This window comes from Panthera onca, chromosome A1, assembly GCF_046562875.1.
Source record: "Panthera onca isolate mPanOnc1 chromosome A1, mPanOnc1 haplotype 2, whole genome shotgun sequence".
In the NCBI taxonomy this organism is placed as follows: Eukaryota; Metazoa; Chordata; class Mammalia; order Carnivora; family Felidae; genus Panthera; species Panthera onca.
This window is the reverse complement of record NC_138339.1, coordinates 231,869,258-231,884,443: the sequence shown is the minus strand read 5'-3', so window position 1 is coordinate 231,884,443 and position 15,186 is coordinate 231,869,258. Positions and strand designations below refer to the sequence as shown.

General features: G+C 44.8%; 1 protein-coding gene across 3 annotated transcripts in view; it reads left to right on the top strand.

The window, feature by feature from the left end:
* MTUS2 (microtubule associated scaffold protein 2) overlaps positions 1 to 15,186 on the top strand; it is a 566,588-nt gene that overhangs the window by 491,168 nt on the left and 60,234 nt on the right. The window contains exon 1 of one of the 3 annotated variants that reach the window (XM_060637457.3): positions 6,773 to 7,355. The exons of the other annotated variants lie outside the window; for them this stretch is intronic. Coding sequence (XP_060493440.1) covers positions 7,302 to 7,355 — 54 coding nt within the window. The 5' untranslated portion in view covers positions 6,773 to 7,301. Of the gene's footprint in view, positions 1 to 6,772; positions 7,356 to 15,186 lie in introns of those variants that run through there. 3 annotated transcript variants of the gene reach the window in all.

Here is a 15,186-nt window from a genome sequence, read left to right as displayed (position 1 = left end):
TATTCTAGATCCTGGATCTTACATCAAAGGTGTTTCAGAGCATCTATTGTCTGTATGCAGATGATTGTAACCACCTACCACTAGCAGTTTAAAGATTTCTGTTTTGTATTTTCCGTTTCCAGCCCATTCTCACCGCATTAAAATCTCTAGATGGATTGTGTTCAGTAAAAGCTACGCATATTTTCCTGGCCATCCCCTTTGCTATAATCCAGTGCAAAGGCTCATATTTTCAATGCATGGGCAAAGGAGGGGCAGAGACGGTGGAACCAAAATAAACAGATGGTTGCCTTGACAATCTGTAAGAGGCTCTTTCATGAGCATTTTTCATGGTTTTCTTTTGAAATAAACAGTGAGACAGTGATACAATTTTTATCTCGTCGACCTCCTGCAAATGGCCCCATGGCTTTCAAACTCCACAAAGTACCAAAATGCCTCTGCCAGGAAGTCACCTTTGCTTAGCTTGACTCCTTCGAGTCCCATCCCAAATCCCTCAAGAAATGTCTCTGGGACCTGTTCTCCGGGCAGGTGTTGTGGGTATGAACGCGAGTGAGGCACAGCAAGGGGGCCGTGATATTTGGGGGGAAGACAGAGAAGAACAATTATCATCACGTGAAGCAGAATGTCATTAGCAAGAGCAAGGATACAGAATGACATGATGGCACAGAGAGGGAGAAAATTCCCTCTCAGTGGTAGAATCAGGAAGAAGGAAAGTGGCACTGACGGGGACAAGGGAGCCAAGTTTGAGCAGAAGACTTGGGTCGGACGGGGGTGATTGTGAGTGGGAGATGGGTCAGGAAGTCCAACTTTCAGGAAGATGAACAGAAATAATAAAATTGAACATTGTAACATTGACTTAGGCACATGGTTTCTACTTTGTCAGTTTAAATTTACTTTTTCAAAAAAAATTTTTAAATGTTTATTTATTTTTGAGAGAGAGCGCGAGCAGGGGTAGGGGAGAGAGAGGGGGAAACACAGAATCTCAGGCACGTTCCAGGCTCTGAGCCATCAGCACAGAGCCTGATGCGAGGCTCAAACTCGTGAGATCAGGACCTGAGCTGATGTCGGTCGCTTAACCAACTGAGCCACCCAAGAGACCTTCTACTGTCAGTTTAAGGTTATTTGCACATTGGTTTGTAAATGTATGTTAAAAAAACCAAAACAAAACAAAAAAACAAAACTACAATAGAGGCTCTTGTCCCAAGTTCTGAAAATATTTATTTCATAAATATGTTTGAATAGCCTTTTATATTTTTACATCGCACAAACTTGCAATGGTGTAGGGCTTACAGATAATAAAGGCCCAACAAGTACAAAGCAATTAGTACGACTCAGTGGCTGAAGACATAAGCTTTGGAGTCAGATCTGAGTTGAAGACCCCGCTCTATCATTTCCTAACTTTATGTTCACCTGACAGGTTAGGTTGGGTGATCCTTGATATTTCTTATCTGCAAAATGCAGGCAGTATTAGGGCTTATCTTACATTGTTACTCGAAGGTTACACAAGCTATTGCACACAAAGTCCTAAGCACAGTGCCTGGCATCTGTTAATGATCAGGGAAGATTCGTTATTAGTTATGGCTCCAAAACGTAGAGTGTTTGTAAGATTTTCTCTGGAGACACATATCAATAGGACTTCTAACGTATCTAAATGTTCATTCCTATTCCAGTGCAAGAAAATATGCAGGGAATTAAAACCATCTCAAACTGTTTAAAACATTGAGAACCATTAAAATGCCCCAGATTTCATCAGCTTGTGAGGTCACAGCTTCCTTTTATGCCAAATCACAGTAGTCTAAACCCCCGTTATATATGCCTTCAATAGGTTCAGTCTTGTTTTTCAGATATTCAGACACATTGTAGACTCCTTAGAAAATTTTCAGGGGAAGAGAACCTCCCTACCTAGCCCTTGGCTTGCCCTTGTGTTATAGAGTCCAGTTTATCTCCCTCAAAGTGAGTTTCACTGAGCATTTTTCCACTTCTAAATGCCCCAAAGGAAGGAGCTGTCATTTTTCTCGCCCTAGCCCAGGGCTCCATGCCGATATCTTCAGTGACCTCTTCAAAGGACATTTTGTCTATAGGAGGGACCACTTCCTTCAAGGGAAATCTCCCTCCCACCAGGTGGCCCTTAAAAGACAACAAACAGGTCCCAGATTAGGCCCCTAATTCTCATTCCCAACTAGAAGGAACCAGGGCTCCTGGAGGGGATGCCTGGTCCCAGATCTGAAGCAGGAAATACCCTAGATGAGCCGGGGATACTGTGTTGTGTCAGAAAGGAAGATAGACTTACATCCAAAGGACCCAGGGGCCAACAAAAAGGTGCTCCCATTAGCCAGAGAGGAAATAAATGTAGCATCTAAAAAGAATATTGGGGGCGCCTGAGTGGCTTAGTCAGTTGAGCCTCCAACTCTTGATTTTGGCTCAGGTCATGATCTTGCAGTTTGTGGGTTCGAGTCCTGCATTGGGCTCTCTGTTGTCAGCACCGAGCCCGCTTTGGGTCCTCTGTCCTCCTCTCTCTGCCTCTCTCTCTCTCTCTCTCTCTCTCAAAAATAAATATTAAAAATATTTTTTAAAGTAGAATAAAATAAAAAGGGTAATAAATGCAGTCGACTAAGACACATTGTGTACAGTCACGTAAAAACATGTTTATAATGTTTCGTAAAAGCGAGAGAAAGCAAAAACCTCCTTCGGTATCATCCCAACGCCAAGCCTCCATTCAAAACATTGGCACTTTAAGCGAAAGGATTCAGCATTAATCCTATCGTTCCTGTATAAACTATATTGCAGGGAAACGAAATCACCCTGGTTGATGATGAAAATTTTTTTTCTTGCGTGGAAATGCCAGCTAATAAATGGAGAAGGATGATGGCACCAGAACATCCCATTGTAAGTCCCAGTGGAATAATCGATTCAGGAGTCATCATTAACAGATGAAACCATCAGATGAAAGGTTGATGGGGAACATTATAGAGGAGGAGGCGAGGCTGTCACCTCTGAGCCATACAGCGTCACTAAAAATGGAACATGGCGTGCTTCCCGAGGGGATGTCACAGTATGCGCACATCACAGCTCAGGTACCGTTGCCCAAATAAATCAAACCTGAGTCTCATCCAGCCACGAGAACTACATTTCACTTACAGGCATGTAGGAATGAGTCGAATGGTATCATGAGGAAACAAAGAGGCAAAACCAGAGTGTGGGACATTCTACAAGCCAGTCAACCGAGTTTCTGAACAAGTCAACGGCAGGGGGGAGGGAGGGAGGGCAGAAGTGGGCATTGCCTTTGATAAATGAGGTTTCAGTGCTCGCTTCGGCACCACATATACTAAAATTGATAAATGAGGCTTCAGAGGCAACATCAAATGTAATAAGTGGACCTAGTTTGAGTCTTGACTCAAGAAAACCTACTGTAAGATTTTTTTTTTTCTTTGAGAAACCAGGAAGATTTTGTTATGAACGAGGCATTAGATGCCAATACATACTGTCAGTTTTGTTCGGTGTTTCAATGGCATTGGGATTGTATAAAAGTGTTCGTAATTTTTAGCAATGCACACTGAAGTGTTCGCGTTTTGCTTCAAAATAGTTTAACAAAGAACATAAAAGGCATAGGTGGAAATAAAGTGATAAAATCCCCATGATTGCTAACTCTGGGTGATGGATGGATGGAAAGGAAAAAAAGGGCTTGGAGGAAGCATCCCCAAATCTTGACAACTATTGAAACTGGAAATGGGGGGCGCCTGGGTGGCTCAGTCGGTTAAGCGTCCGACTTCGGCTCAGGTCATGATCTCGCGGTCCGTGAGTTCGAGCCCCGCATCGGGCTCTGTGCTGACCGCTCAGAGCCCGGAGCCTGTTTCAGAATCTGTGTCTCCCTCTCTCTCTGACCCTCCCCCGTTCATGCTCTGTCTCTGTCTCAAAAATAAATAAACGTTAAAAAAAAAAAAAGAAAAAAGAAACTGGAAATGGGTATGTGAAGGTCCTTTGTGTTTATCCCTCTCTTCTTGAGTATGTTTGAAGCTTTTTAACTTACGCGGAAAGAGATATGGCACAACTCTAGGACATTGGTGCCTCTCTCGACATCTGGGTTATCTGTACCGAGGGCTTTACCACATGTGAGATTTCAGCAACACTGCAGCGGATGGGCAGGGCCACCCCCACTCTCCAGCCCTTAGTGCCTTCTGCACAAGAAGGGAAGCAGAGTCCTGGCTTTCTTGTACAGCTTCCCAAGTCCCATCCTAATCTCTTGTGGGCCACTGTATAAGCAAGTAGGCTCATGCATCATCCAAGAACAAGAAGTAATGTTCTAGTACGGTGCGATCTAAATTCTAATTGAGAAAGAAACCTTTTCTTGTGGTGCAGAAAGACAATTGTGCCAAAGAAAGCATGCTTTACATCACTGTGGGGGAGACATTTAGCTTCTTAGAGCCTCCCCAGTCCTGCTGGCTCCTTCTACAATAGGAACTTTGCTTTATCATTAAAGTACAGTACACAACACAGTATCCCTGGCTTATCTAGGATATTTCCTGCTTCAGATCTGGGACCAGGCATCCCCTCTAGGAGCCCTGGTTCCTTCTAGATCAGATACCTATACTGCCAGGACTTTCTGTTTCCAGGGAGAATGCAAGCCACCACTTTTTTTTTTTTTTTTAAATGTATAATTGTAGTTAAAATACACAACATAAAATTGACCATTTTAACCATTTAAGTGGAAGTTCAGGGGCATCGGCACATTCACATTATGTGCAGCCAATCTCTACAATTCTTTTTATCTTGCAACACCAAAACTGTACCCATGAAACAATTCCCCATTCCTCCCTACTACCCCCCCCCCCACCCCGTCCCTGGTAATCACCATCCTACTTTCTGTCTGTATGGATCAGACTGCTCTGGGTACCTCATCTAAGCAGGATCATACAGTATTTGTCTGTGACTGGCTTATTTCATTTAACGTCCACGAGGCTCATGTGGTCAGAATTTCCTTCCTTTTGTAAGGCTGAATAATATTCCATTGTATGGATGTACCACATTTAGTTTGTCCCTTCACCAGTCAGTGGACACATGGGTTATTTCCACCTTTGGTCACTGTGAGCAGTGCTGCTGTGAACGTGGGTTCACAATATAGAGGAGGTTTTGCAATATAGAGGTTTTCTTCCAAGGTTGCAAAAGTCCCAGGAATAGCTCTCAGTCGGTGTTTCAGCTCAGGGTACCCTGAATTTCTCTCCCTCTGAGAGGAGTGCCCAGGCTCCCTGCTGAGGAGGACAAGCCTGTGTGAGAGGGAGGGAGCTGAGTGCCTCTGACATGACAGAGCTGGGCGGTGCCCGCTGCCTTCCACCAGTACACTTTGTTTTCAAACAATAAAAGTAATGCATGCTCGAAAGAGGGTTAAAAAAAAAAAAAAAAAGCAGAGGGGCACCTGGGCGGCTCAGCCTGATGAAGGTCCGACTTCAGCTCAGGTCTGTGAGTTCGAGTCCCACATCAGGCTCTGTGCTGGCAGCTCAGAGCCTGGAGCCTGCTTCAGATTCTGCGTCTCCCTCTCTCTGCTCCTCCTCCACTCACATTCTATCTCTTAAAAGTAAATAAACGTTAAAAAATTTTAAAAGATAAAAAAATAAGTGGAAATTTGCTCTCTCACTTCTATTTCCCATTCCCCAAGGGTAGGATGTTCTTATATGAACACTGTGCATTTTCCCAAAAGCTTTCTTCTAGACATATACAAATATGTACATGGGTATAGTTTTGCTTTGTGTTTTATAAAACTTTATGTTCTCGCTCAACAATGTATCATCTTTCCATACAGTGGACTGAGCCATCCAGGGGCCCCAAGATAGATGTACATTTAAAATTCTGATAGGAATTTAATTTAAGTAAATAAACACAAACATACAATTTTGGTAAGGACAGCTATATTGCCTTAACAAAGAATTGCTCCAAGTTACGTGTTAGCTTTTTTTTTTTTTTTTTTTAGTATCATTGATATACAATGTTTACCTGCCAGCTTTGAAGAAAGGTTTAAGCTTACTGTTTCAAGTTTCAGGCAGACATTTCAGTCTGTTCACGTTTGATCACCCGACATCCTTGTCGTCTGTCCAGGCAAATTGAAATAGCCTGTGCTCCTTAATTAAAATCTCCTTGGGAAATCTCAAGTTAGTAAAATTATCTAATGTTACAATTATTGCCTGCTCATAGTCTTAGGCAAATTTCGTGGGCAAAGATGTGATTGTTTATTTCTGCAGATGGTACATTTCAGGATCAGGAGTTCTCCTTTGAGTTACCAGGAAATACAAAGTTACCTCCTAAACATTTGCATCTTGTTCTTTTAAGATTACATTAAAAAATTAAAAAAAAAAAGATTACATAAATATATTTTTAGATACCACGTCTCTTCTGAAAAACAAACAAACCTTTGTCTCCATCCCCTTCTCTTTTTGATTTTTAACGGTTTGAAAAATTCCGAATTGCCTGGAAAGATCAGGTCCTCTAAGGCTTTTATGCTGTTACGCCCAGGAGACAGACGTGCCCCAAACCCCGATTTTAATTACTTAAGCCACTCGCGTGGTTTGTGAGTGTCGGCCTGGGCCAGCGACCTCACGAGTCTATCTCAGTTACAAAGATTTCATCGAATCCGGCAAATTTGTTCGTGGCCCACGAATCTGAAACTGAGCCATGTTGGGGGGGGGGGGGTTCCCGGCGGCGACCGGTCCCGGAGACCAGGAGTCGCTGGAGGGAAGACCGCGCCCTGCACCCTTAGATGTCTGTACTTGCCGGGAACGCAGAGAGCCGCTATTCGCGCAGAGCCGAGTCCCCCGGGCCCCTGCCGTAGTGCTCAGCCCTGGGTACTCCTGGAAGACCGGGCTCTTTTGTGTTTGCTGCGTCCTCTCCAGGCGTGTCTGCGGCGCGCAGAGGCGCGGCCGCGCCCGGGGCGGGTGGCAGCGGCGCGGCTCCCGGGAAGGGCGGGCTCGCCGGCCTCCGGGGGAGCTGGCCCCGGGAAATGCTCGATTGCTCTGCGGCAACTGATTTGCCTCCATCGGAGGATTCCAGTGGCAAAGTGACCCTCCCTTCCCGGCTGCCGCCCTGCCCCTCCCCGCAGCGGGATCCTAACGCGGCCGCCGCGCCGCGCTCCTCCTCCCGTTCCCTCGGGCTGCGGCTTCCTGAAGTTATTAGGAGAAATAAGGTAGCCGAGGGGGCCACATGGAAGTTGTGACAGCTCCCGGCGGCGCACCCCTCTCGCCAGAGCCGTCACCTCGCCTTAGGAGTCACCCGCTGACACGCTGAATGAAGGAGGGCCCGTTGCCAGCCAGCCTGCCGGGATGGGCCACGGTTGCTGCAAGCCTTATAACTGCCTTCAGTGCCTGGACAAGACGGTACTTTGCCTTCCCTCTCCTCCTCCTCCCCCCTTCCTTTGCAAGGGCAGAGAGGAAGCCTGAGCCGGCCGCCTCTGTCCCTCTTCCCTCGCGTGTGTGTGCGCTTTGTTGGTGAGCCCCAGGCTGCCCTTGCTGGTTCCCGTGTGCTGAGGTGTGAGTGCGGTCCGCAGACACGGTCGGCCTCACCTACCCTGCAGTGCCTTACATAATTCCCTGTCCCTCCAGTCGCACAGGCAGCTGTTGCATATTCCCGAAACCCGTAGGGCTCCGCGCAAACGTCTTGAGATCCGGAACGCCGAGCAAGCCTTGGAATATTCTTAGTGCGTTTTAATGTACCCGTGAAACCCCAGACGTTCCGGCGGGGAATTTCCCTTAGCTAGGCAGGCTTCTGCTGGCCAACTGCTAACTCTGAAAGTTTACCACTCGTTTCTACCAGCGGCATCCATGCTTGCCATTTACATTCTTAGGGTCAGAGAAGAAAGCACCGGTAGGCTTGTCTTCGCGGCGCTTCTTTGCGTGGCATAGGGGGGTATCCCAGAGAGGTGAAACCTTAAGGAGCCGGAGAGGCCAAGGGTGTGTTCAAGTCTTCACTGGAAGGAAGATTCACAGCCAGGGAACGGAGGCTAGAGCAGGAAGGAGCAAGCCAGAGCTGTGTGGCAATTCCAACACAAAGCCTTTCTTTGCTTTTGACATTTGCCTGTGAGCTCACAGAGAGATGGGGGAATGATGTGTTTTTTTTTTTTTTTAACATTTATTTATTATTGAGAGACAGAGAGACACTGAGCATGAGCAGGGAAGGGGCAGAGAGAGGGGAAGACACAGAATCCGAAGCAGGCTCCAGGCTCCGAGCTGTCCGCACAAGAGCCGGATGCAGGGCTCGAACTCACAAACTGAGATCATGACCTGGGCAGAAGCCGGGCGCTTCACCCAGTGAGCCACCCAGGTGCCCCTGGGGGATGCTTCTAATTTCACTACTAGAAATATGTTGGCAGGAAATCTTGTCTCTGTGATTTTTTTTTTTCTCACACACATTTGGATTTTTCCAAGACGCATGAAATGGGATTTAATAAGGGGTTGAAATTGTCTCTTTTCTACCCACGTGGGCCGCAGCTACATAGATAGCTTGAGGTATCATATGTGACCAGGTGAAGGACAATAAATAGCTTAATATAAAGCTCATTACAAGGAGGCCACTTGGAAACATCTTTCTTATCAGTTCTGTTTGTGAACTTTGACCTAGGAAAATTGCACTGATATTTTAAAAGTTACCCACCCAGTACTTTTGTTCCAATAAGAGTAACTATTTCAATGGGTTTGGCTTCGACTACCATGAGTGCGAACTAAAATATTTATATGTACATTTATGAGCTTTTACCAAACAGAAATAAAAAACATTTGCACTCAATTGTCTACAAATCCAATACTGAAGCGATGAAGCCTTCTTTCAAGAGAAGTGGTCACAAAAAGGTGTTGAAGGAAGCTTTGTAACCATAGTTACAATAAAAAGGAAGGATTTGCTCCATGCACGACAATATTATAATGTTCCTCTTCCTGAGTCGTGGTACAGAAGTTTTAGAAATAGAAGCTGTAATCTGCAGACCTTTGAGAAAATATAGTTTAAAGTGAACTCCTCCTCCTTTTTTGTTTCAAATCAATTTCTTGAAAGTAACTATCTATCCCTGTGTCATGTTTGAATGTGGAAATGTTGGGAGACAACTAAGTAATACTTCATCTCTCCAGCCAGAGTGATGTTTAAGTAACTTTCAAATGTTTCAACTTTAAAACTCCAAACATAATACAGACTCGTCTCTCCTGATGAAAATTTAGTGTACATATCAACTTTCTCATTATGTGTACCCCCACATTTCTTGACTTGTCTTTTGCCATAGTTCAGAGTCTATTCCCCTGGGAGGTTTTGAGACTGTAAATTCACAGGTGCTCATGTGAGGAATTGAGGATTTCCTTTTTTAAGATTGAAAAAAGTCATTATTTTATTTAGCCGTCTGCTTTTCAGGGTACCTTCACAGGCAGTGTGCCAAAATCACTTGTTTATTCAGCGGTCACCTATTGGGCCAGGCCTGGGATGCGGAGAGTGTTACGGGATTCCGCTCCAGTCTCCAGCCCCTTTAAATCCCACGGTAAAATCCATCAGTCTGTTCATGAGCTCTAACAATCCCAACATCAACGTTGAAAGAGGCCTGATAAAATTGTTGATAAAGTTGTTTCTGCTTACTTCAGACCAGCCTCATAAACCTTAAAAGAAAAAGAAAAAAAAAAAAAAAGAATTCCTTAGAAGTTTATATGGATACAGGATTTAAAAACTCAATTTTGAGACCCTAATTGTGAACTGTTAAAACATTCTTAATTCTAGTGCAGCTAAAGATGTTCTGAAAAGAGTCAACAGACAATTAAAGATACTTTTAAGTAATAGTTTCAGAGATAGGGCTAAGAGATATAAACCTGAGATGCTTTCTTAGCATATTCATTCACTGGGAGAAACTACAGAATCTTGTCTAGGGTTATTCAATGAATGAAAATGTGTTAGGTGAATAAATGGTTTTTAAAAGGCGATTGTGCTTTATGTATTTTCACCTCTTCAAAAAACCTGTTCATTGACAACATTTCTTGCCGACTCACAGTATTTATAATATCTATCGCCCCGTTATGATGGGGGCTATCAAAGAATTCTCCGAAGGGCACAACCTGACCTGTGGAGTTACCAGTTATTCCTTGGGTTGTACTTTCACCTTTTCCAGAGAAATTACAAACGGGGTAGGCAACAATAACACATGTACAGCAATTAACACATTAGTGCAAGCCTGGAGTGTGAAAGTTACGAGGGACTGGCGGGACCTGTTTCTGGAATCTAGTGAAAGAAATCCCTGCTGGAATCCTAGGCAAGGTTTCTTGGAAAAAATGGAACATGAACCACACTTTGAGGAAGGGGGTGGAGTTTTAATGAACTGTGTGAGGAGGGGAATGCAATTCTGAGCAGGGAGTGCATGAGGAAAGGTACTTTAGCCCAGTTTGATGAAAGATGAGCATAAACACAGTAGGAAATCCAAGCATAGAGGGAGTGTGGGGAAATATTTTCCAGGCTGAAAGCCAGACCCACGTTTTTTAACTTGAGTTGCAAGAAAGTAGAAATCCATCTTGGGATTTGAACAGAGAGGCAATCTGTGGAAAGACTCACTCTGTAGGTATTTTGGAAAGGAAAAGTGTGACCCAGAGAGGCCATTGGAACACCCCGATGGATTTCAGAGTCTGTTTACCTGTGGACTCGGCTGGTCCAGGATCAAGCCGGCTGCTCTGCACACACAGAAACTCCTTGCCCTTAACCTTCCAGAGCTAGTCATTCTTAGGAATGTTGAGTTATTGAGAGAAATAAATTAGATGTAAACTAGAACGCCAACTTGTTTTTTAACAGAGAGAAATGCAACTGACAAACAAATGGTAACAAGGCTGATAAATACGTATCTCTTTTTAGAGTCAAAAGTCTAGCTTCGTAAGAGGCTTTGATAAGAATGGAATCTGAGCCAGCAAGTTATGGTCTTTAGGCATTCGGTGGCCTCAGAGCCTATATGTCCACGTCCCATCACCCCTCTAGCTAGAAATGCACTTGAGAAGGCCTGTATGATTGTCACTTGCCTTGGTGTCTTCTAAGGCTCCTTTTTCTCCCTCGACTACAAGTCACTTAGTCTTGCTCGTCCCTTTATGGGTTACTTTGCATATCTCCACCCTAACCTTACCTGCATTGATGTTAATCTCGAAGGCTGGTTTTATTTACCTTTCCTCTAAATTCTTGGTGGGGGTGGCAGTTAGGAGAAGGCACCTCACTGTTCCTCCCAGGCATCTGGCATCTGACAGTAATAGGTTTGGGAAGGTAATAAGAGAAAATCCGAGAAGGTCAAAGAACCTCTGAAGTGATAAATAAATGGATTGAAAATCATGGCACTGGCTAATCTTCCTTTGTTTTGCTTACTCTGAGATCCAGAATTTCCCAGCATTGCGTCTTTGGATTCACATTCCTTCACCTTGGGCCCCATAAGACTGTCCTTTCTAGTTGTCAGTTGAAAATCCGGGTGGGTTATGGCATTGAGTTATTAAGTGCGGCTTCTTAGGCAGCTAGATGTTTTGCGATCACAAAAGCACAGGAAAAAGATCAGAATGATGCACTCTGAGTTTATTCCTTCTGATTTCTTTTAAAACAAGACGTGGTTCTGCTTATCTTTCATACAAGTAGACAATGACATGTATTTAAGAATATTAAATGTGAATGATACTTGCCTTGACCAGTCTCTATTAAATTGTACTGCAGAGGAGAAAAGCTGGTAGAAAAACACAGTGGCCTGTGTTAATTATATGTGAAAGAAATAATACTTATTGAAGAAGTCAAAGCATGCCATCAGCACTGCCTTAAAGCCATAATAACTGAAATGAAAAACAAAAGGTCAGTCCACCTCCCAGAGGAATTTTCCACGGAGCTATATTATGAATCTAGCCAAGCTTCACAGTATTAATACTGAAATTGAATGCAGCATTCACAAACGGTGGTATGAAAACAACACAGAAGCCTTGGAGGTGTCACCTTGTGGCTGGTTCATCTTGAAATACAAAAGAACGTATTTCCGTATTAAAACAGCGTTCTGCCATGTAGCATTAAACCCTCACCTGAACTCACAGAGCCATGAGTGAAAAGCAATATTGTTTCTAGGAAGAATGAAAATTTCCTTAACCCCTTTGTGATTTCATGTGCATGTATGTATCTCACTTTGAATTTCCAAAATTCACAATAAAAAGGATCTGGAAGTTTCTTCAAATAGCAGAATTCTGTAGGTTTCGTCTTTAATTCCCTGTATGGTTCTTTTGCTTAGCCTAGCTAAGCAAACCTAGCTTTGCACGGTTGAATTTTTTTTTTATCTGCATTGACTCCAGGGCAGACTAAAAAGATAGGAAAAATTAGAAATTTGTTGGGAGTCTGTGGACTTACATGTATATATTTTGTAATGTGTGTGTGTGTGTGTGTGTGTGTGTGTCTATTTATTTATTTATTACAATTAATTAATTTATTGCCAAATTACTATTTTGACGGTAGAGTACTGTTCCATTTATCAATTCATTTCTTTTCAACAAATATTTGAGGGCCCAGTACAAACACTCTTTCTTCTGACTCATCATATCAAAGTCACATCATCTTGGGCATATCTGTGTCTTTTTAAAGAAAAATGTGGTGGGGGGAAGCAGGAGCTGATCAAAACACTTAGAAACTGCAGTGAAGTTTACAAAATTGTCATCAGTCCCCCTTGTAGCTGATCAAGTGCCCCTTCAGGGTGAATCACAGACCAGAGGCAGCAGCATGGCAAGGAAAAGAGAAGGGCCCATATGATGGGGGTGACACAGGTTCCCGGAAATAGCTTCAGGTGCTGTTTAGGGTCACAGTTCTCTTGGCTCTTGCCTTGGGTGCTCCCACTTTCCTCCTGCTCCTTCTTCCTCTGGTCTCATAGTAACTAGTCTGTTCCTTTGGTTTCCGATTTGAGGGGGAGCTTAGGGAGCTCATGTCCAAGTGTAGAATCACGCGGGTGACGCTAACAAAGAGTGGCATTTTCACTCCCTATCACCACCAAGTTCTCATGGGTGGCATCAACCAGCTGAACAGGTAACTCCCATTGACGAAGCATGTGAAAATGACAGAGTGTGGCAGGCCGGCTTCGGGCTTGGCCACACACATCCAGTTCCTTGAAGTCAATGGCATGATTAGCGGTTTGTAGGCTCTGCCAGGTTTGTGTAGCTGGGAGAGATTCATGGTGGCATTCGCCAAGAGTCGCTGAGCACCTTAGCGTGGAGAGCCGTATGTGAGAAGTACAGGCTTCACTGTGCCAGACTTGCAGCGGTGTGTTTAGGGCTAGAGGTAGAGGGGGAGAGTTTGGATGTTTCATGGGGATAGCTCATCTCGGATTCCATCTGTGAATACAGCGTATCGTGCTAAAAAGAGTAGAGAACTCAGTGTGCAAAAGAGAGGTACGTGACCAAATAAAAGAGGTGCATAAGAAGACACAGCTGTTGGTATGGGGCTTGGATGAATGTTCTCCAAGGGTCCATTTCCAGTTAAGCCTGTCATAGAGTAAACAGTAATTTTAGAGGAATGGCCTTTTAGACTTTGCGATTTCTGGACTGTATCACCGGGATCGTTTGGATGGTTAATACTGAGTTCTATTTTTAGACCTTTAGAGTGAAAGCAGGAGCTCGTGCTTGGCACCAGTTAGGAATTTTCCACTCATTCCCCATGTAGGGAAGCACTGATCTCACACTGGGCCGTCAGAGGGGGCCGTGCTCATATTTCAGTCATCCCAACACGTCATCGCGCGGGACTGGCTTAGGTTGGGGAGCGAAGGGGAATCGTGGCCTGAGACCCTTTCAGAGGGAGTCTTTGGGGCCGCCTTCCTCCTGTGTGTTCAACGGAACCTAACGGCCTTGCGAGATCACCTTTGGAATCTGTTGAGCCATGATGGATGGCAGAGTAACTTGAGGCAGGAGGAGAGAATGGAAGGTTCCTTGAAGTTCACTTCTTGCGTTAAGGAAGAGAGTTCCTGCAGTCCTGTCGTTGTTGACTCACTCCACTGCAGGGCAGCACTAGTCATTCTGGTTTAGCTTTCAGGAAACAAAGAGTAACTTAATTGATGCAGAAAATTCGTAAATCAGAAGGGTTGGTATCATTTCAAAAAGAAGCACTTAAGAAGAAAGGACTGTCGCCAACCCACACAGGCTGGCCTTAGCCAGCAGAGCTGGGCTGAGCCAGCATCTTCAGGAGGAGGAACGGATTCACAGGGGTTAGGGATCGCTGATGGGGAAAGCTGAACAGCTACCCTCTCAGAAGTTACAGCCTCAGACAGGCCATGCTGGAAATGTACTGGCGTGCGGCCAACAAATCCATACCATGGGCAAAGGCAGGTAGTTCCAACGGTGGGATGGGGTGTGAATGCAGCCAGGGAATTTTTTTTTATTGCAAAAGTGGTGAGGAGCTGACACTGACCACCGATCAGTGCTCCTATCCAGTCTGAGAACTGGTGCAGTTTGGATCCTGAGGCTGTGTCTGTAATAGACTCTGGCTTCACCGCTTCCCAGCCAGTCGTGCACGGGCGGCTTGCTTAGCCTGGAGCTTCCGTTTCATCCTCCACGCAGGGAAATAGAACCCAGCATCCACCTGACAGCCTCACCTGGAGGACTAAGTGAGGGAAAGGGCCTCCCCAGCGCTGTGCCTCACGTTCGCGAAGTGTTTGGAAATGTTCACACTAATATTAATGCTGTCATTAGCTAGACCTTACCAGAGTTTCGTTGTTTACCTTGACATTTAAGCCTTCAGGTTTGTTGCTAATGTTTAACAGCCAGTCTTTCCTCGGTAAGCCATCTGATGACCGTAGTTTGAAACTGCAGTTGGCTTATAGGCTATGCTTGCAAAAGGTTGAGGTCGAGTTGGGTTATCTTCCTTCACTCTTTCCCCGTCACTGTCTCCCCAAATGGAGAGGGTGCAGGGCCTATGGTCTCACCCGTCCCCTTCCTATCTCCCCTTCCATCTCTCTTCTCTTCCCATCTGCTCCCTTTCTTTTCTTGGTCCTTTTCTTTTATTCTCTCACTTGTGTCTCCCCTAAAGCGAAGATGGGTGGGTCCAGCCTGGCTGTCAGTATTAATGGTAGCTTTTCACAACAGTGATTCAGGTCTGAAGGTTGCCCATAATCTTTACCAGAATCAGCACGGTCTCCTCACTGGGCCTCCAAGCCACTCCTTCCCCAAATATCTCATTCTCCTGTGGCCGGAAAGTGTAGAGTGATTTACT